Raw genomic sequence first — 23,281 nt, 5'->3', positions numbered from 1 at the left:
GTCCTTATAGGAGCTCAAGTGCTGAGCTGTGAGCTCCGTTGTTCCATTCAGAGCTGCTGGGCAGGTACATTTAAGTCTGCTGCAGTGGAACTCGTAACCACCTTTTTTCCCAGGTGCTCTGTCCTGGGAAGGTGGAGCTTTATTTATAAGTTCCTGACATACTCCTTTCTTTTTTCAGAGATTCCCTGCCCAGCTAGGAGGTAGCCTAGTCACAGTCTAACAGCAGAGGCGTTGCTGAGCTGCCCTGGGCTCAGCCCAGCTTCTGTGTGAAATTCCTTGCAGTTTTGTTTATAGAGGTATAGTTAGTGCTGTCTAGGTAATGGCAGTCTGCCTCAGCAATGGTGGACTACCTCTGTAATGGCGGACTGCGCAGTAATGGCAGACTGCCTTGGTAACGGAGGACTACCTTGGTAATAGTGGACTGCCTTGGTAATGGCAGACTGCTTTGGTAATTGCAGACTGCCTCAGAAGTGGTGTGCCTCAGAAGTGGTGTACTGCCCCCATAATAGCTGACGCCCTTCGCCCCCCACAGAGCTGGACCATCCTAGGTCCAGCTGTACTTGCTGTGAATCTCTCAATCCAGAGTGTTTCAGATTGCTGGTCTTTGAGGTGGGTGGGACCCACTGAGCCAGATCACCTTACTCCCTATTTCAGCCCCCCTTTATTTATTTATTTTTTTTCAGTTGAATGGGCAGCTCTGTCTCCCAGGCATTTCAGACACCAGTTGAAATGGCTGCCCAGATTTGTGTGAGTTTTTGTGTGGAGACCTGTTGCACCAGCTGAAACAGCCATGCTGTAAACCCCTGGCGCTTTTCAGCTCAGGAATCTCCTAGTCTGTGAGCAGTAATAACTCATTTGGAAATGCGGTGATCACTCACTCTCTGCATTGTTCTCACTGGGAACTGCACTCCAGAGCTGTTCCTATTGGCCATCTTAGATACTCCTTGAATGTTATTTTATCAGATTATAAGCAAATCCTTCTGTTAATAACTAAATTAACATTGGTATGTATTAGTTAGTTTTCACACTTATATAAAGAAATGCCCAAGATGAGGTAATTTCTAAAGGAAGGAGGTTTGATTGACTCACAGTCCCACATGGCTGGGGATGCTTCAGGAAATTTAACAGTCATGGGGGAGGGGAAGCAAATCACCTTCTTCACCAGGCAGCAGGAAAGAGAAAAGTGAAGAAAGAAATTCCAAACACTTATAAAACCATCAGAATTCATGAGAACCCACTCACTATCACAAGAACAGCATGGAAGGACCACCCCCATCATCCAGCCACATCCCTCCCTTGACAGGTGGGGATTACAATTTGAGATGAGATTTGGGTGGGACACAGAGCCAAACCATCTCTCTCCTATCGTAAATTTATAATGCATAAATTGGCATTTTATTCTGCTTACATATTTAGGACCTTAAGAACTGAGACTTTCTAATGTATGGTACCAGATTCAAGAAATACAGAGTTAAGAAAAATAATATATTTATTTAGAGAATTAATGTGTCATACTATTTATTTTTATGATTTACTGTTTCTTGACATTTTAATGGAAATATTATTTGATTCACAGATATGCTTTTGTGGAACTGATGTCTCTTTAAACACAACCACACCACCTTTTATTTTCCTTCATTCTTTGGTTATCATATGACAGGGCTCCTCCATGTCTTTCATTTGCTATGAGAGACGACCCTGCTTTGTACGTTCAGCATTTCTAGCTATCTCTTTTAACACCCAACCTCATCCTTCACCCCTATTGATAGATTTGCTTCACTTGGTAACACTAAGTCAAATCCTAAAGTCATAACATATGGCCAATATGCACTATCTGTTCTTCTAATTTTTGCTAAGAATCTTCATATAAGTAATTTTATTAAAGACTTATAGACTCATGGATTATTCAAGATCAAATGATCTATAACAATGAAGGCTATCATTGTACAAGTAAAGAAATTAAGACCCAGGGAGGTGGCTGGCTTGCCAAGGCTGATTAATGAAATGGATGTATGTCAAATTTAAATCAAATTAGAATAAGAGGGTTTTTGTGTTTTTGGGTTTTTGCTAACCACTTTGGTAACATCATTTACCCTATTTCAGAAATCAATGTAAATTGTGAAACATGGAAGTTTTGTTGAAATTATTTTGTTAAAATGAACAACATGATTCACTTAAACAGAAAACTAAGTAGCCCATAAATGAGTAAACAGGTGTAGCAGCAATTAGCATTGTAGTTACTAGGAAAATGAGACTGTTGAGCTTTCATATGCTACTGATGCTGGGGATATACTGAAGACTAGAGCGAAAGTTAAATCGTGAATACAAGATAATAGTTCAGGTAGTAAGCAGATAATATTCAACTGCCTAGAAGTGAGTCATTTAAAAGAAAAGTAATAATAGTGTGAATTCCTCTTTAATTATTAGTTTAACTTTCCAGCCTGTAGAAACATAGCAATATTTATAATGATATGAAACTAACGTTGAATCTAGGATCTTCAAAAAGAATGATTCTGAAGAAAAAAATCAAGAAACCTTGACTTTGTTTATTATATATTATTTAATTTGCTACATTTCCCTTGGTTCAAAAATACAGTTTCTTGCTCCTTAAGTGAAGGGGTGTGACCATGTATAAATTTTTAATTCAGATTTTTACAATTGAATATTTTTTTGAAAAAATAATTATCTGAAATTCATACATTTATCCAGTGGAGCTGCTGTCAGAAGAACAATTTCTGAAAATGTTCGGAGTTTTTCAGCCAGCTTAGGTTTTGTACATCATTCATGGAAGCAAGTTGTAGCACCCTATTGATAATAATTTGAAACAATTAACTGCAAATGACCTTTGGTATATCAAAAAATTAGATGTATGCTCAAAGGTGAATCTTTTCTGCACCTAGAATGCTCAGAACAATGCACCTTGTGCCCTTTCCAGATCTAGCTCTTATCTGGCCTCCGTCTCGCCACAGTTGCCAGGCAACCATTCCCATAGCCTGAGCCAAATGTGCCTTTCCTTATCATGCTGCTTTGCTCATCTTCACCTACACAATGACTACCATGACTTCATCTCTCTCTTGGAAATAGTTCTCTCTCTTAAATGAGACCTTCAAAATATAATTAAAAACCAACAAACAAAAGATGATTCCCATGTATATGTAATTTATACATGTTTACATATTATGTATAATACATAGGTATTAAATTGCATGTTCAGTTTTTAATGTTGTATCTTCATCTACTTGGCTAATTTTTCTAAGAACAAAAAATCTCCATAAATTATGAAGAACACTAATTCTGAGAACAATCTCTGATCCCAAACCAAACACATTCTGCATCATAGGATACATTTTTTTTAAACTTTAAGTTCTGGGGTACATATGCAGAATGTGCAGGTTTGTTAAATAGGTATACATGTGCCATGGTGGTTTGCTGCACCTATCAACCCATCATCTAGGAAACATTTTTATAAAAGGAGTCTGGGAATACAAAAATCTCTTCCATGATGAATAATTATATCAGATCTAGTTGGGCAAGTGATGTCTCATTGAGTTGGACAGGTGATATCACGTAGTGTTGGACTTCTATAAATTTGTATAAGTACTTTTGTATTCCAACAAAAGACTCACAAATGCATTTGTATGTTGCTGATGATTATATTTCACTCCAGCAAATCCTGACCAGCATTAAAACTAAATAAAAAATACCATTTTTATTAATATACTTTAGTAATTTGAACATGTTTATTTAGTGTTCAGTATCTTTTAAATTGGAAGGAATAAGAACAACAAATCTGTTTTACTTCAAAACTTTTTGTATAAGTACATTGTCATTTTACTTTTTAGGAGCTCATTTCAATGTCACAAATTTCTAATAAATCTTCAAATTTTTAAAGAATTTACTTGTAGTTATATTTACTCTTTGAATTAAATGTGAAAGATTTTCTAAGTCTTTTTTAGTAGAGAAGGGGTTTTGCCATGTTGCCCGGGCAAGCAAGACATTTAAAAATATATTTCACAATGTTTCCAAACATCTGAAATGTTTGTAATTGTTGGGACTTTCTTATTGATAAACTTGGCTCAATTACTGAGCACTATCAATACAGTCTTATTTCTTAACTATATGGTTCTGCATAAAAACCCTTGTTTCTACAATTAAATTCTATCAATTATCTGATCATGTCAAAAGACTGTCAATAAATTATTATTAATGATGATAAAAATGATTTTCTAACTCATAAAACATTATATTTATAAAAGAAATTTATTAATACCACACTTTTTAGTTTCCAGATATCATTAGAGTTTTTTAAGTTATATGTGTTTAAGAAAGGAGTATGATAGAATGATTTATAATCATTTGGGTATGTACTCAGTAAAGGGATTGCTGGGTGAAGTGGTATTTCTTCTGGTTCTAAATCCTTGAGGAATCACCACACTGTCTTCCACAATGGTTGAACTAATTTAAACTCCCACCAACAGTGTAAAAGTGTTCCTGTTTCTCCACATCCTCCCCAGCATTTGTTGTTTCCTGACTTTTTAATGATCATCATTCTAACTGGCGTGAGATGGCATCTCAATGTAGTTTTGATTTGCATTTCTCTAATGACCAGTGATGATGAGCTTTTTTTTCACATGATTGTTGGCTGCATAAATGTCTTCTTTTGAGAAGTGTCTGATCATTATTATAGCACTTTTCACAATAGCAAAGAGTTGGAACCGACCGAAATGCCCATCAATCATAGACTGCATAAGCAAAATGTGGCACATAAACACCATGGAATACTATGCAGCCGTAAAAAGAAGGCTGAGTTCATGTCCTTTGCAGGGACATGGATGAAGCTGGAAGCCATCATTCTCAGCAAACTAACACAAGAACAGAAAACCAAACACTGCATGTTCTCACTCATAAATAGGTGTTGAACAATGAGAACACATGGACACAGGGAGGGGAACATAACACACCAGCCTTATCAGGGAGTGGGGTCCTAAGGGAGGGATAGTAGGGGGTGGGGGAATAGGTGAGCAATAGTATTAGGGGAAATAACTAATGTAGATGATGGGGTGATGGATGTAGCAAACCACCATAGCACATGTATACCTATGTAACAAACATGCATGTTCTGCATATGTACCCCAGAACTTAAAGTATTAAAAAAAAATAACAGCTCAATTTTAGAGAGTCAAAGTGTGTACTTAGAAAAAACATTAAAAGTAAATATGCCATATATTAACGGCAAAAAAAAAGAAAGGAGAATGAAATGAAGAATAAAAGAGATATAGAGTTGGGATATAAACCTAAGCACAGGCCATACACATCCTATTTTTTTATTACAATCCTATTTTGTTCTAATAAAATACTTTTCACTGAATTAAAGCCCAAGCTTGCTTATACTGTCTCCTCATATATCTGAAAAGCAAATAATTTTGCATAATTTCCTGTCTTATTCGATTACACACAGTGAAAATTCAGTTCAAGGAGAATGTTTTAATTTTTTTTTAAATTTCTCTCTGCTGCATTTTTGTAATTTATAAACCTTTAAGTGCTATAGAATAATACAAGTTTTTCAGTCATTGTTTTATTTCCCACTAGGATCTTGTGCCAACTGTTTTTCAGAAAAAACAATTGCATGTTTATTTTCTCCCATTGTATCTATTATAAGATGAATTATGTAGCAAGCCAAGGTTTTAGTATGATCTTTTGGCAGAATGTACAAAACTGAAATAAAGAGAACGTATTTGAAACTATGATAGGCTTCATGAAAATCTTTTTCTAAGAGAGAGGAAGAGAGAGAGAGAGTAATCAATGTCTAATGGCCACCCTGATTTTGGCAAAATTTGAAACACATAGTTCAAACGTCTTTCTTATAATGAAAGTCCTTAAAGTGTGGCTTGATAGTCTGTTGGGACCAATATTTTATAGATTTGACGTATTCATAAAAAGAAAACAAAAAGCTAAGGAAAAATAAGTTTGTAGTAAAATATCTATTCTTATCCTAAGATAGGCATCATATTACTCTCTCCACAGCACTTTTAATAAATGAATGTTGATTAACTACAGGACTTTTAAATATTAAATGTTTTGTATGAATTCTCAGTTACTTGTTTTCTAATTTTTAAACCATTTTCCTGTCTCTGTATAAATTGTTCACACAAATAAGCAAAGGAATAAAGCAATTTACTCAAAGTGGAGAAACAAATAATTGTAAGTTTAGGTAGCAGAAGAGAATGGATTTTTTCCAAGTTATTCTGTATCAAAGCTGCATAGATCTATTATAAGACACTTTTACACTCTAAAAGGAGATTTGCTACTAGTAATTTGGCTTTCTAAATACTGATAAATGCTGTAAAATTCTAATTCTTTATTTCTGTTTTCTCTAAAGGTAAGCCACTTTTATTTTTAGGCACCCAGTGAATTAAGTGTTGTTGTTGTTTTTTTAAAATATTGTTCCTAAGGGAATGTGCGGATGGCTTTTTTGCTTGTTTTTTTAATTATACTCTAAGTTTTGGGATACATGTACAGAATGTGCAGGTTTGTTACATAGGTATACACATGCCGTGGTAGTTTGCTGCATCCATCACCCCATCATCTACATAGATATTTCTCCTAATGTTATGCCTTCCCTAGCCTCCCACCCCCTGCCATCTCTCCCCTTTTCTTCCACGCCCCTGACAGGCTCCAGTGTGTTATGGTCCCCTCCCTGTGTCCATGCATTCTCATTTGTTCAACACCTGCTTATGAGTGAAAACATGCAGTGTTTGGTTTTCTGTTCTGGTGTTAGTTTGCTGATAATGAAGATTTCCAGCTTCATCCATGTTCCTGAAAGATCTTAAACTCATTCTTTTTTAAGGCTGCATAGTATTCCATGGTATAAGGCACTCTTATTTTTAGGCACCCAGTGAATTAGGTGTTTTTTGTTTTAAATTGTTCCATTAGGAACAATTCTGTTAAGAATGTGAGGACAGCTTTTACGAAGGTGCCAGATGTGTGAGTCCTTGATTGCTGAGCAAGTGTTGCTTCTGTTTCTGGGGCTATCAAAAGGGTTCACATGAAGAAATATCACTATCATTTATATGTGACGAGCAGAATATATTTAAGGAACATATTCTTGTTTTATTAGAGGCAAGCGTTGAGATATAAATCAAAAGCTTATAATGAAAAATATGGTATGAAATAATAAATTGAAAGTGAGAATAGTTTATTGATTCTAATGTATCTTCAGCAGTTGGAATGGCAGTGGAGAAGAGGAATGAGCTAATATAAATGTATATTTTTAAATAAATATACTCAATATGCTTGCTTTATTTTTTTAACAGGATGAAAGAAGCAGGAGTAGGCCATAGGCAGTGGAGAGGTTCCATATCATCCACCTGCAAGCAGTGCCCACTGGGCTATCCCAGCCCTGTTTGTGGTTCAGATGGCCATACCTACTCTTTTCAGGTAAAGACACCTACAGTCATTTAGTATGAAATAAGTGATACGTACTTATTAGTAAATGATTAAAACTACTGGTTATCCAATGTGATAATTCAAATTATTCATTTAACTTATAAAACAATATGAATAATCTCACAGGTTTAGAGTATGATTCAATGTATATTTGTTTTTTTCTGTATCAGAACTTTTAAGGTTTGAAATACTAAAGCTATAAACCCTCAGATATGAAAACCAACACTTCCTTTGTTGCATGAAAAGAGGTCAGAAATGTTAGCATGCTGTACAATAGGTTTAGTGATCAATATTATATTAACAGCAATAAATGTGCCTCAATCTGTCACTACAATTACCTTTTTAAATATCATATCACCTATATTATCTCATTTAAGCTTCCAAAAAACTCTTTTACTAGATGAAAAAAAAACAGGATTAAAAAGGCCATTTGGCAAGTTTCACATGTTTAGTTGACATTGAAGCCAGGATTTGCTGTCATCTCTGATTCAGTGCCTTTGCTCTCTCTTCTACATTATTTTTCCTCCCAAATAATTGTCCCATATTGTTAAAATATTTTGGTATTTTTACAAACATACCTAAATAAGACATCGATAAATTTTTGTAGCTTATATTACAAAAAGGAAGGAGTTCAGGCTCACTGTCTTTTACCTGAAATCCTAAGGACTGGATACATTTACAAATGTAGATTTTAAAAAATACGTATTTTAGAAAGATAGTGTAGCATATTATGCAGTGTCCCTAGAAGGAGCTTACCCTGTAATTAAACAATTAGGCCGGTGCTGTGGCTCATGCCTGTATCCCAGCACCTGGTGGGAGGCTGAGGCGGGCAGATCACCTGAGTCAGGAGATTGAGACCAGCCTGGCCAACATGGTGAAACCCCATCTCTACTAAAAATACAAAAATTTGCCAGGTGTGGTGGTGGGCGTCTGTAATCCCAGCTACTATGGAGGCTGAGGCAGGAGAATCACTTGAACCAGGGAGGCAGAGGTTGCAGTGAGCTGAGATTGCACCATTGCACTCCAGCCTTGTGAACAAGAGCAAAACTTTGTCTCAAAAAACAACAGCAACAACAACAAAATGATATTAATATTTCTTTAAGCAACAATTTGAATATTCTTATTAAAGAGTATTAATTCCATAAATAACCTTTCCTCAGTTCGTATCTGATTGTGCTTACTGCAAAGTCATTTCTGGAATTTTTTTACCTTTTATATGCTTTGGTTTTGTGGATACCTGCTTATGAATCATAATTTGTCTGAGCAAATATTTGCCTACAACTTCCACTTGCCTTTTACAATTACAAATCTGGGCAAGAACACTACCATGCTCTTAATTAAATACATACATAATACATGCCAGGTGCCAAGTGCTGTGTATCCTTAGTGAAGCTGTCATATGTCTATCTGCTAAACTTTTATAGATGTATACAGAAGTGGAGTTACGGGTAGGAGAAGGGGATCCTTCCAACATGGCCTTGCTCTTGGTGAAATTAACATGGTATAGGGACTTGGATTTGCAAGTTTAGAGAATTCATGTTGTTAGAGAGTGAATCTAACTCATATTAATTCCCACATGAAAATGATATATAAATCATTATACTGATTTATTGACTTAACAATGAAGGATGCAGAGTGTAATTTTCAAGCTCATAGGAATAGCTACAGAGGAAGAAAAAATTTAATCTCAATCTTATCTAGTGAACAAAGATGGTGGAACAAATTGAGTCAGCGGTAGAGAGATTGGAAATTTGTACTGGCATCCAACTAAGTATGTCTTTCTCAACACTGGAAATATGTGCCAGATGTCCATAGGTTTGTGCCTAGGATGTCATTATCCCCAGAGAGTGCTAACGGAAGTCTGCTGACTTCTGACCAGTTTGGGACTCTTTTTAGGTTGCTCCTAGCAGGTGATCCTTCCTTTCCCAGTTTAGTTTCATAGGACACCATGTTCCAATTATAAGTGGAATTCTGAGTTTTGATTGATGATGTTGGAGTTACATAACAAGTAAGAAATAGCCCTCACATTCTCATTCAAGACTGAAAGCACCTACTATAAGTAGATTAATTCAGGTGTACCTTCAATTCATTGGAGTTTCCTCATTTTTCTCCTCGTGTATGGGGCACACGGTGATACCTTGGCTTACAAATCAGCTGATCTTATTAATATTATCAACAAAACCAATCTTATAGATAATCCATATTTTAATTATTATTTTAATATTTATTTGCATAAATGTCACTTTTAACAAATGCTTTCTTTATACAGAAAGACATTACAAAACACATGCTTCAAATGAGTATGTCTTTGATAACCCTAAATCACCATTTTTATTTCTGTTAGTGACTTTTCCACTGTGGACCATCCATCCTAATCTTTAGCTTTTGCATTGACAGCGATAAGCCTGAGCTACATAAAACAATAAAAACTAAGTAGAATCTTTGTACAGTAAGAATTTAGGTGAAACTATACTTACTAATCTTTTTTAAGACTTTATTTGATTTGTATCTCAAATTAAGGACATCAGCTTGTCCCCCCCGCCCTCCCCCCCCCACCATAAGAAAGTATTGCCAAGGCTGTTGACTACTGGATCAAGAACAAAGACCACAGAAGCCAGTACCTTCTTGTAAATGTCATTTTATTACGTTCCAACATCTGCTTGTCAGAGTTGAAAATAGAAGATAGGTAAGAGATCACAAGATCTTTCTTCTAGCTCTGGGCTCACCTAATTTTGTGAATAAACTTGCAAATTATGACAGGGCAGATGTAAACACATTTGAACAATAACGAAGAGCTCCAAATTCTAAGCTCAGTAGGGTCCATGAAGCTCCTTGCTTCAACTTTTAAATCCTCCCACGAGTAGTCCTGATATGTTAAAGATTAACCAGAAGCCAGATATGATGGGTCCCGGATGTGGGGCCCTACATTCAGGGTGGAAGCAGTCTTCCTGTGGAGGCCTTTCTTACTCATCTGTCTGAATTGTAGACCCATGCATCTATAGAAAGTTTTTTTCTTATTACAGATAATATTCCTACAAGTTCTGTTTCAGACCCACAATGGTTGTTCATTACTATCAGCTCAGTTTATAAAGAGGAGATTATAAGTGAGATTTCCATTGGACGTCTTAACTAGAGGTGAGGTCATTACCAAATACAGTTGGTGCAGGAGCTGGGGATGTGGTGGGAAAGAGGGTTGTCAGAAGGTACACAAAAAAAGACTTTACTAAAATGACATAACTAAGATATAATTTTGAAAGGTAAACTTTGTTATGCAATGTGACCAGTTTTGAATAATTATTTTATTGGAGTTCAGGCTTTGAAGTTTAATCAGCATTTCTAGAAAGCCTCAGCAACGTATTTTAAAAATGCATACACAAAAGAAAAAAATGAACAGATGAAGAACTATGCATTAATAGGCTTACTTGAAAAAGTCTTGGGACATTTATTATTTTCATAAAAAATATTTTTGGAACATTGTCTTTTTTCCTGTTGAGAAAAATGATTTACTGTTTTTAGAACCATATTTAATCTTTCTTCTTAAAAGAACCAGTGTTCTCTGAATTCTTTCAAATTCAGCAATGCCAGGAAAATCAAAATATAAGCCTGTTCAAGGTTGTTTGAGAGGTAATCATTTTTGAAATGACACAAAAGACTAAGGCCTTCATTTCTTTACTTCAGGCAGTCTACTTTGATTGTATTGTCAAGCTTCAGTAAGAACTAGGAATTGTTCTTCAATATAGTATTTGTGTTAGACCATTGGTATATTTCTCATTTTGTTATGTAAAATGTACATTATGTTTGCCATGAGCACAAGTCAATAAACAACACTGATGTTTTAAACTTTAGTAGAACATGTGTAATATAAATTCCCTGAGGACAACAGTGGATGATTTGAAACTCTCTTCTATCACATTTAGTGATGCACTACTTGGCAATTGAACTAATCAAGGTGAAGTCCTTAGAAATGAGTATTGTTCATAAAATTGTGTGTGTGTGTGTGTGTGTGTGTGTGTGTGTGTGTGTGGTGTGTTTTGAAGGAAGGCAAATATAAAGCTTTCCTGTTTTAGACTGTGGTTTCCAAATCCAGCTGTAGAGATGCTGCTTAAATTGATTTGGAATGGGGCCCCATGGATTTGAGTTTTTAAAACTCCTCATGTCACTTTTATGCGTAGCCATGGTTGAGAATCACTGTGCATCCCTTCAAATTACTGCCTTCGAATACTTAAATATAAAGCTATAGGGTAGAGGGGTGTGTGTGTGTGTGTGTGTGTGTGTGTGTGTGTGAATAACATTAGCATTAAAGGGGAAGCCTTTTTTTTTTGCAATTAAAATTTTTCTAAGTTTCAACTATCTATTATAATTGTTATTATAATTTAAGTTCTGGGGTACATGTGCAGAATGTGCAGGTTTCTTACATAGATATGCATGTACCATAGTGGTTTGCTGCACTCATCAACCTGTCATCTACATTAGGTATTTCTCCTAAAGCTGTCCCTCCCCTAGCCCCCACCTCCCCACAGGCCCTGGTGTGTGATGTTCCCTCCCTGTCTCCACGTGCTCTCATTGTTCAACTCCCACTTATGAGCGAGAACATGTGGTTCTTGGTCTTCTGTTCTTGTGTTTGCTGAGAACGATGGTTTCCAGCTTCATCCATGTCCCTGCAAAGGACATGAACTCTTCCTTGTTTGTGGCTGCATAGTATTCCATTGTGTATGTGTGCCACATTTTCTTTATCCAGTCTGTTGTTGATGGGCATTTGGGTTGATTCCAAGTCTTTGCTATCGTGAATAGTGCCACAAGAAACATACATGTACATGTGTCTTTATAGTAGAATGATTTTTAATGCTTTGGGTATTTACCCAGTAATGGGATTGCCAGGTCAAGTGGCATTTCTGATTCTGATCCTTGAGGAATTGCCACACTGTCTTCCACAATGGTCGAACTAATTTACACTCCCACCAACAGTATAAAAGCATTCCTATTTCTCTCATCCTCTCCAGCATCTGTTTTTCCTGACTTTTTAATGATTGCCATTCTAACTGGCATGAGATGGTATCTTACTATGGTTTTGATTTGCAATTCTCTAATGACCAGTGGTGATGAGATTTTTTTCGTATGTTTGTTGGCTGTATAAATGTCTTCTTTTGAGAAGTGTCTGTTCATATCACTTGCTCACTTTTTGATGTTGTGGTTTGTTTTTTTCTTGTAACTGTTAAGTTCTTTGTAGGTTCTGGATATTAGTCCTTTGTCAGATGGATAGATTGCAAAACTTTTCTCCCATTCTGCCTGTTCACTCTGATGACAGTTTATTTTGCTGTGCAGAAGCTCTACTATAATGTTTTAATCTTTCTGTCATTTATTTTTTTTTTTTTTTGCATTTGAGGCATGTTGTTACTTTCTCTTAATAGTTACTAATTCTTTCAACTATATGCACATTTTGAAAGGTAGGTAATTTCTGACACCTAATTATGAGAAGATTGTTATGTTATACTTTTTAGTATGTAGTTGTCCTATCTTCTTTCCTCTGAATATTTAGAGCTGAGATCATTTGATTTTGGAAGATCTATATTACCCTAAAAAGTAAGTTATACTGTCAGAAATGGCTGTTCACTCTTTCTGTTTGACCTGCTTTTCCACTTAGGCTGGGTTTGACTTTTGGCTGAGGTATGCCAACTCGGTCAGTATTACAACAACAGCACACTATCATGATCATTTATGAGGATAAATTCTTATTATAGCTCTGAACATTTAAAGAAATAATATGAATGAACTTTATCATAAAATCTCAAATTTAAAAGGAACTTAAAAAAACATCTAGGACAAGCTTCTGCTCGATAAAGCCCCTGGTATAAAATCATATTCTGCTAGGTAAACCTCTATATTTGAGGAGTGCTCTAATTGTCAGAAAAGCTTTCCTCTCCTTACATTGATTTTATTTCCAACACTCCCTATCCTTATTCCCTGGAGCCAATGTTGAAGCACAAAATACATCCTCTCTTGTCTTCAATTAGTGGGAAAATGTGAATTCTTAAATTTGCCACTTATTATGAAGGAGACAGCTAAACAGACACTTGCAAAGCAGCTTCACAGGTAGAATATTATTTAATTTTTACAAAACTATGTCGCCTTTCTTTTAGAGTTATCCCACAGACACATTTGTTTAGATAAGAATTATTTTGTATAGCCCACCTTCATTGAGTCTGACACATTCAATATTGTTTTTAAATAGAAATCCAAACCTCAATTTTATATTTTAATCATATTGTCACATTTAATAAAATTATATAACTATGATATGAATTATGATCAGTTATTATTAACAGATATTAGAAACCACAGAAATGGAATAGAGGTAAGCATAAAATTCATGTGAAACAGATAAAAGTTTAGGGTCCTGTATAAGCCCTAAATGCTAAGAATGCTGCAGGCATCAGCTGTTTCCTTGGCATTTGATTGAGAGAGAACTCCGAGTGTGATTTTTTTATCTTGTCAACCAAAATTATTTATTCAGGAGAGACTAATTAATATGCTCCTTTTCTGTACATATTACATGTGTGGTTTAAATATTATTATCAAGTCAAGGTGAAATGTTTTTATCTATCAGTGGAATTTGAAGAATTATTAATAATCAATGAATTAAAATGCTTAAATATTTTCTAAAAATATAGAATATACATACATTTTAATTATTCTTTTCTTTCATCCTAGATTTGTTTTCTTCTCACGTTTTATGTGTATGGAGCATTATGTGTTGAGAAAGTTAGTGTTTTATAATATACTATTTCATTAGTAGTATATTTAAATGTACACATGAATATAAGGGAAATAGTTTATAGCCATGAAGGGTTTTGTCTTTCAGGAAGGAAAAGTAAAAACAAAAGCATTAAATTTAAACACTCAAATATGTGCTGCATCTGTAAACATATTGTTCCAGGAAACTAGCGGCTTCCATTGTTTAATATTCAAAGAATTATTCAATTATATAGAGTGCAACATCACATTGCTGTGGCAAAGGTCATTTTTGCTTTGCTTCTAAGTTATTTCATTGACTAAATCACTTTTCTGCAACCTGTATTATGTTGAAGAAATGTAACTTTGTGTTAATGTTTTATTTCATAGTTTGTATTATCCTAAAAAGTAAGATATACTTAAGAATCATGATTACCTCTGGAAAAATGACTTATTGAAGTTGCTAAGTGAGCATTCTGTATTTTTGAGGGTTAATTCTCTAATTTCTACCCATACTTCTAATGTCTGCCCCCCCTCCTTCAGCTCCAGAAGTTTGCTTTATGTGTTAATTTATGTTTTTCTTTAACCTTAACAGAGATATAGGCTTATTTCTTGACCTGTTCAAGATCTTTTAAGTTTTAAATATTAATGGCTGCATTTCAGAGTTTAGAAAACTATTACTAATTTCTAAATTTATATATTGATATATTTTGAGATTCTAAACTTCATACTTTGATGTGGGAGACTACATGTTAAAATGGTATTTTACAAAACTAAACAATATTGAAGAGTCTATGTAATTTTATTTCCTTATTACATAATTTATTAGGAAAATGAAAAGTTGATAAATCTATGCCTCTTTGCACAAACAATAAAGAGCTTTTAAATTTGAGATTCTGATACACCATCTAGATCTGAAAGATTCTGATCTACTTGTTTTACTTTCTCCCATGCCAATTCCACAACACACTAAGAAATGGTTTCTGCTCCCATCCCTTCACCAAAGCAGTTGGACAACGTTTATCAGGAATGTAGAATGTAAAAAAAAATAGTGATTATTCCAACATCTATTCCTCATTAGATGAAAATGAAGTATTTAACAGTGTTAGGAGTTCTATATAATCTACTTTTTTTGTTGTTTGTTTTTGTTTTTTCAAATACTTGATTGGTCATCGACTTGATCAATGACTGGTGCCTTTGAGTAGAGCCTTCTAAGAGAACCCAGGGTACATTGCTCCAGAATATCTTCATCCCCGTCCCTTTACTTTGACAGATATTTCTAGGTCCTAAGTTATTTTCCTAATGCTCCGATCAATGGTTCCCACAGCTTGGTGCCAGTGACCTATCTGAGGGGAAGGTATAATATAATAAGTCAGAGGCACAGGTGCCTGGTTTTTGTCTACCATTTACAATAACTTGTGTTTTGATCTTGCAGTATGATAACCCATGGTCTTTTCACTGCATTAGCTTTCATAACCTCATATATACATGTCTGTGTGCATATGTATAGTGTGTATGTACATGTAGACATCAGACATTTATGTAGACCATATATGCTGGCAAATACTTTAAATATTTTAAATATATTAACTGGTTGTTGTCCATCCTTTATAGATGAAAACTGTGATGTACAGATAATTTAAGTCATTTGCCCAGTGTTATTCAGCTAAGTCCAGAGCCCATGTTCTTAATTACATTTCTAATGTAAAATAGAAGCAGATTCATTTTTTATTAATTGCCCTTCTTTTTTTCTATATTGCTACACATAATGTGGTAACTACATTTATTTGAATCACTAAAAATCATAATATAGGGCTTTTAAATTTATTGAGTTGTTTGTTTCTCACTGGCTTAAAGTCTGTGATATCAGAGAAATACTAAAATTTATATTTTTAGATATGCATGATAAATAAGCCTAACTCATCAATTTTCTATAATTATTACTTGTAGAAAACAATCTTCTATGTCTTCTAGAAGATTTAAAATTTTAACTTTTAGGTTTGGGTCTATGATGTTGATCAGTTTCTGTGTATAGTAGAAGGTAGGGTTTTTTTTGTTTTGTTTTGTTTTGTTTAATGTAGCCAACCACACCAGGTGGGGGTGGCTTATGCCTGTAATCCCACCATTTTGATAGGCAAAGGTGGGAAAATCGCCTGAGCTCAGGAGTTCAAGACAAGCTTTGGCAACATGGCAAAACCCTGTTTCTACAAAAACTTTTTTAAGTAGCCAACCAGTTGCAGAATCATTTATTGCATCTTACTTCATTGGATTGCTTTGATGTCTTTTTCAAAAACAAAGCGGTCCTAAAAGTGTGGGTCTGCTTCTGTCTTTATTATGTTCAGTGAACTGTTTGTCCTTAAGCCTGTATCACATGTCTAATTTGTTGTACCTTAATGCTAATTTTTGAAGTCAGGTGCAAAGTCCAACTTTGTTATACTTTTTAAACTTTTAAGCTTTAAAAGTTAAAATTTTAAAGCTTCTTTGGTGCCTTAAAATTTTAAATTGCTTTAGTGTTTACCCTTTGCATTTTCATATGAAATTCAGAATCAGTCTGTCGATTTCTATAGAAAACAAGCTAAACCCATTTTTTGATATTGTGCCGTACTGATTCTTCAAAGCCACAGGCTTGGTATATCCCTTTATTTAGTTATATTTCATTAATTAATGTTTGGTAATTTTCAGTATAGAATTTGGTAATGCCGTTTGTTAAATTCTTTAAGCACTTTTTTTAGCACTATTGTAAATTTAATTTTAATTTAGTTTTTAACTGTTTGCTGATAGTATATTGCTATATTGTTAATTTTCTATACTGACTTTTATATTGCTACTTTTCTAAATTCACTTATTATTTCTGGTAATGTTTAGTAGATCTCTCCACATTTTTTACATATAATATCCTTCTCTACAAATAGAGACAGATTTATTTCTTCCTTTTTTATCTTTTTATTTCTTGCCTTAGTCCCAATTCATAAGAAAAGTGTTCAGTATTTTCAACATTAGGTATGAAGTCACCTATAGATTTTTGTATGTAAAACAATGAAAACTTTTAATAGAGCTTAAGCCCATGTTAATTAACTTTTCTATAGCCATCACACAATAAAAGACATAATATCAATGTCTACATCTTGTCTTACTGTATACTAAAAAAGGAATAAACACCACATATATTAACTTGTGGAATTTTCATGTTAACATTTATATCTTAGAGATCTTGTATTTTATGAACAGTCCATCTAGTTTGTATTTATAAGGAACCCATTTGTCTAAACCCTAAACTATGTCAAACATGTTTAAATATACATGTTCTTTAAGAGAAATGCAATGATAATAATACTAGGCATATATACTAGCTGTGGTAGTGGAACTACTAGTAATATTTGTAGTAATTGCTAAAACAATTGTGCAGTAATATCAATTAATATTCTAGGTATTTGATGTGTAGTAATTTAATGTTTTAAAATTTCTAGGACATTTTTAACAATGATCTACAAACTATAGAAAAAGACAAGGGAGCCCATGTCAACCATAAAGCTGGTTAAATTACAGTGCTGGAATTGGAGCACAGTTAAGCTCACACACATTTAACCACAGCACTGCACTGTGCAATAAAACTCCCAGCCAGACCCTAATCGATGCATTTATCACATGTGAATTTTACCCTAATGATGTCCTTTGTAACATCAATTATTCATGACTTTGCCAAGGAAAAAGAACATGGGAGGCAATGGGAGAGATACAAAGAAACCATGTACATTTCAACTCTCCATAAAGATTGTAGAAAAGTAAATATGTTATCCATGTGTATCTATAAACCAACCTCTTTTCATCCTCCCCATTTTTCTCCCCTTCCCAGACACTAAAACCCCCAAATCTACTCTCTACTTCCAGGGGCTGTAAACATTCTTTTAGCTCCCACATCTTTCTGTGCCTGGCTTATTCCAATTAATATAATGTTATTCATATATAAACCTAACTATAGCATGTGCCACCCTTACTATGTTACTAGAAGTTATTCCAGCTAAGTTTCTCAGAAAGTTTCTAGGTAATTAGAGTAAATTTACCTACAACACCTTTGCCTTTCCTTTCGTCAAAGGCACACAACTCGTATCAACAAACAAAATATTCTTTAAAAAATTAACATATTATTAATGGATAATGTGTGTTAATCAGTGTTCTAAATTAATATATTAATGAATTAAGTTAATATATTAATTTATATATGTATTAACTGATTTTTTAACAATGCTTATATAAGATATATAACATACACTAACACGCACTAGTATTATTCCCATTTTAAACAGAAGGAATTTGAAACAGAGATTTTAAATAAGTTCATAAGGGCATAGAGCTAGTAAAGAATGGGACTAATAATATGGCTATGAATAAAAGTATGGATTATATAAAAATAATATAATAAAATGATCTTGTATAACATGTAATTAAACATGCTAATTTTATATCAATAACAAATAATACACAAATGATTTTTAAATCAATATGACAATCATTTTTCTAGATAACGAAAAAATAGCATGTCATGTATTGTATCTATATAAGTTTATAATCATTTAAATCATAGAATAAACACAATAGAATGTGGCTGTCATATCTTTTTTAGGGTACATGAGCAAATTATATTTTTTTTCCACAGTCACGCTGTATATACTCTGTGATGACTGTATGTTTTAGTGGCCTTTAACCTCATTCCACCCTAAATGCACTCTACTAAGAAAATTGGCCGTGTTAATGTGAATTGACAATGGATTAAGTATGTTTTTGAATCTGAAGTAAGCCCGATAAACAGCCAACTGAAACACTAATACAGAAACTGAGAGGGGGGAAAAACTGTCGATAACTAGAATTTAGAAATCTTAAGGTGAATGGCCTGTGGCAGAATGGCAGAGTAGGCTCCATGTGAAGGCACAGCGATGTCGATGAACTAGACGGTCCTCCAAACAGCTGTGCCTCCAGTGAAAAGAAAGCAGGGAATATTTGTCATCAGGCACTAGAAATCTGAAAACCAATCTCCAGGTCTCTGCGGTGGCTTTGGGTAATAACTCCATTATTATGATGGAATGTTGATGCTTTGGAGCTGCTCTTGCGTGGATCTGGTGTTCTGAATGACACTACATTTGAGCAGGGTTCAGGCAAGCCCTAAGCTGATAACATGTAAGGGATTTCCTACATTAAGTTCCCCCAATACATGGAAGCCTCAATATATACTTTCTCTGTAGAAATCTATTATGAATTCAAACTTGTAAGGATTTTGCCAACTCAGAGCTTATACATGTTTAAATAAACATCATAAATAAAGAAGCACACTAATACAATACAAATAAACTGAAAAACAAAATGAGGCAAGCTAACAGGAGCAAGAGTGAACAATGCCAACAGCAAGAACAAGACAAGATTTATGTTTTAAATACTTAAAATTCTAAAATTGTTAGAGACAAATTATTAGCAACATGTATCAACTGTATTATATGTATTCAAGGTGTGAAACATTTAATAATTTTAAAATGATATTGATACATTCAAGTAATACCAAACATAATTTCAGAAAAAATTACTCAGCTTTTAAAGAACCAAATAGCATTTACTTAATTAAAATATCATTTAATTAAAAATTAAGTCAATAAACAGTAGATTAGATGAACTTGAAGATAATTAACTATAATTTGTATACATTTGTGAGTATATATGTATATGTATTAAGTATGTAACATAATAAACTGTAATATACACAAATATTAGCTATTTTATATTACATATGTATGCAATACATGAAAATATTATATATATTATATATGTATGTACATGTATACACATACATATTTCTGAAAAATGACCCAAAAAGATAGACTATATAGACTATAGGGTAGAATGAGAAAGTATCCAAAGTTTAATCTGAAATATAGAAAGAGTAATCATAAGTAATAACACAGAGAAAATAGTAGAAGATAATTTAGTTGAGAATTTTTGTTGAGAATATTAGTTGAGAATATTCCAGATGTGATGAAATATATGATTCCACAAGTACAGGAAACATAGTGTATGCCAAGTGAGATAAATAAGAAGAAACCCAAGTCTAGACACATTACGGGAAAAGGAGAGATTACCAAAGTAAAGTCCATCCAGATAGAAAAGCCATATTACCTACCAAAAATATTGTTCCATTAAACCAACAAAAAGCATCTCAGCAAGATTAATGTGATTCAGAAAACAGTGGAAATGTACCCTTAAATATTGAAGGAAAATTTTTTAAAGTTCAAAAGCCAGCATTTCAGAAGGAAATATCTTCTAAGACCATTTGCAACATAAACATCCTTGAAAAGAGTACACAGAACAACAGCTGGCAGTGCCTCTGATTGCAGGATGTGCAAACGTGTGCGTGAACCCTGGGAACTGCCTCCAAACACCGTCCTCTGTTCCCACATCTTGGCTTCTGGAGAACGTTCCTCTACATAGGCCACTCCATCAACAGGTGCTTGAACCAAACCTGTTCACTTTATCTCATGAAGCTTCAAATTAAGGATATTGTCAAGGGAACTGTAAGCAAGAGGATGATACAGGAAGCTTGCAGGCAATATTTATGTCAGCAGTGACTCTGAACCCCACTCCAGGGTCTCAGAGCCGACCACCTGGACACAGTGCATAAATCATCCAGACCTATCTTATACGTTCAAGGTGGCTTTTGCCTTATGTTTCCATCTTGGCCTTTCTATTTGGCCTGTGGAATTCAGTCACATACAGCAGAATACACTAGTGACTGCACAGATGTCACTATTTTACCTGCAGAGAAGCATCTTGGACAATTGTGTCATCCAGAATATCTGATCAGTAGACTGTGACTGACCTGAATGCCTTTCAGAAACAACATCCTGTCACTGATCACTTCACTTCACAAATGTGTTAGTGACACATTTTGTTACCACCTTTTCTAATTGCATACTCCTGTTATGGAAAGAACTTCCTGCAAGGTGTATATAAATAATGAGTCTGGTGTCCCACTTGAAAATATGTCAGCGGCGATAAATTCGCTTTAAACAGCACTCCTGAGTTAGCTGAGGGCTACATTATCTACTGGTGCTGTTTCCTAAAGGAGTTGAGGGTCTCACAAGACCACCCCTGAGGTGTATGTCATTTTATTTTCAGTACAAAAGCAAATTAATTCCTGTGTTTCTTTCCAGAAGTACATGCCAGCAGTGCATAAGGTACCCTGGAGAGAAAGTGTTGTTAAACTGGTGTGACTCTGCAGGTGGGACCTATATTGCTCAGGGACATAGATTGACAGTGTATCACATACAGCTCTCCAGCCTGCTGTTGGATCTCAGGTTTCCCGATTCACATAGAATAATGGACTCTACTCCTCGTTTGTGGAGTGCTAGCTTGAGGAAAGTCTACCTAATCTGTCTTGTTTTTTCTAGCAACCAGACTGATAGCATCCATTCACCCCACAGAATAAGAGTGGAGGTGGGAAAGATGTCTGGCGGTGTTGACAGGTGTTTTGCATGGGAGGTTCAGGAAATAATGCCATCTCCTTCTGTCTCTAGACTTCTTTGGTACGGTTAAGTGAAATGGAAAAAGGAATGTCTGGGGAAGGCAAATCCAGCACACAGTTAAACGTAAGGTACTTGCACACTTTGGGAGACACACAAGCGCATTTTCTATGGGGAGGAAAAATGTCAGGATGGCTTGGAAAAACAAAAGTTCGTGAAAGTTTCTTCTTTCTCTGTTGATTTCAGAGTCTCAGGAGCTCCTTCTCCAGGAATACCTGGTGTTGTCCCCCTTAGCAGCAGAAGTTTAGTGGGTCCCATTACAATCACTAACATTTTTGTTTCTTCCCATCAACTCCTAAACTTTACACCAGAATATTTTATCCATAAAGCTCTATTAGGAGGGACAGGGTAAGTTTTATAAAAGAGAGACCCATTTTGTTCTCAGCTTTGCCTCCATGGACTACTATCAGTGGAATCAAAGAGCAATGTGATCCAGAATTGAGTTTGAATCCCTCAGGCCCAATTTGGACAGGCTGCCACCTGGAGGGTACAGCAATCAGGCCAGCCTGCAGTAAGGAGAAATTCTGAATGTTTCAAACAGGTATATATACCTCCTTTCATCTTACTCGCTACCCGGGAGCCAGCTGGGGTAGCTTTTCTGGGGACAGCAAAATTCAGGGACCAAATTGCCTTCTTAAGGTGTGTGAACCACTGAGGGAGGCAGAGACATGACTCTTTCTGAGTTTATGTTTTAAGAGCCAATCCCGGTGCCCAACACTATCAGATTCTTGTGGATGGTCAGGAGCATGGAAGTCCTTAAACACTTTGCAGGTCAGCCCATTGCTGAGTAGATTTGGTGATAAAAGGGGCACTGTTGTGAGACTGCACGTAGGCCAAAGAGCTGAACGTATGTCAAGGATTCCTTTTAAACGGTGCAGTGATGCTGTCAGAGTCAGCTAGTAACACTGGAACAGCGACAGCGTAGATACTTGTAGCTCAAGGTACTCACGAGGGTTGTGGAGCCCCACAGGTAGGAGATGCTGCACAACTCACTAGATGACTTCCAGATCAGCCTGTGGGTTTAGTTGCAAAGGACCAAGGAGAATGTCTAGGTGGGGAACAAACTCCCTCCAATACCCAAAGCATGCAAGAAGGTTTGGGGCCTACGTTTTGGTGATAAGAATAAAAGATAGCAGTTTCTCTTCAGTGTTGGAGAGATGAGCCTTGCAAATTCACCCAGATAGCCCTAACAAATATAGTGAACAGGTGCCATACTTTGCTGGAGTTTATCAGTCATCTCTTCTGGCAGAGGTGGAATAATACTGCAGTCAGCCATTGAGATTCAGGTTTTGGACTTGCCAAACAACAACGTATCTATCATCTGCGTAGGAAAAGCTTTAGACATTGAAGGTTTGTTAGAATTATCCAGAGAATTACAACCAACAGGATATATACAGGCAGAAATGAGATGTATTCTAGGAATTGAGTCACGTGGCAATGGAGGCTGATAAGATCTGTTGTCTCCAACAGGAAAGTCAGGAAAGCTGATGAGGTAATTCAGTCCGTGGCCCAAGGTCTGAGAGTCAAGGGCTGTGTGGTGTCAG

General features: G+C 35.2%; 1 protein-coding gene across 6 annotated transcripts in view; it reads left to right on the top strand.

The window, feature by feature from the left end:
* SPOCK3 (SPARC (osteonectin), cwcv and kazal like domains proteoglycan 3) overlaps positions 1-23,281 on the top strand; it is a 539,501-nt gene that overhangs the window by 359,362 nt on the left and 156,858 nt on the right. For all 6 annotated transcript variants that reach the window (XM_032298605.1, XM_032298609.1, XM_032298608.1 and 3 more), the window contains one exon: positions 7,314-7,437. In XM_032298605.1, coding sequence (XP_032154496.1) covers positions 7,314-7,437 — 124 coding nt within the window. The remainder of the gene's footprint in view (positions 1-7,313; positions 7,438-23,281) is intronic.

This window comes from Sapajus apella, unplaced genomic scaffold (assembly GCF_009761245.1).
Source record: "Sapajus apella isolate SASKATOON/1434 unplaced genomic scaffold, GSC_monkey_1.0 scaffold39, whole genome shotgun sequence".
Classification (NCBI taxonomy): domain Eukaryota; kingdom Metazoa; phylum Chordata; class Mammalia; order Primates; family Cebidae; genus Sapajus; species Sapajus apella.
This window is presented reverse-complemented; position numbering and strand designations above follow the sequence as displayed.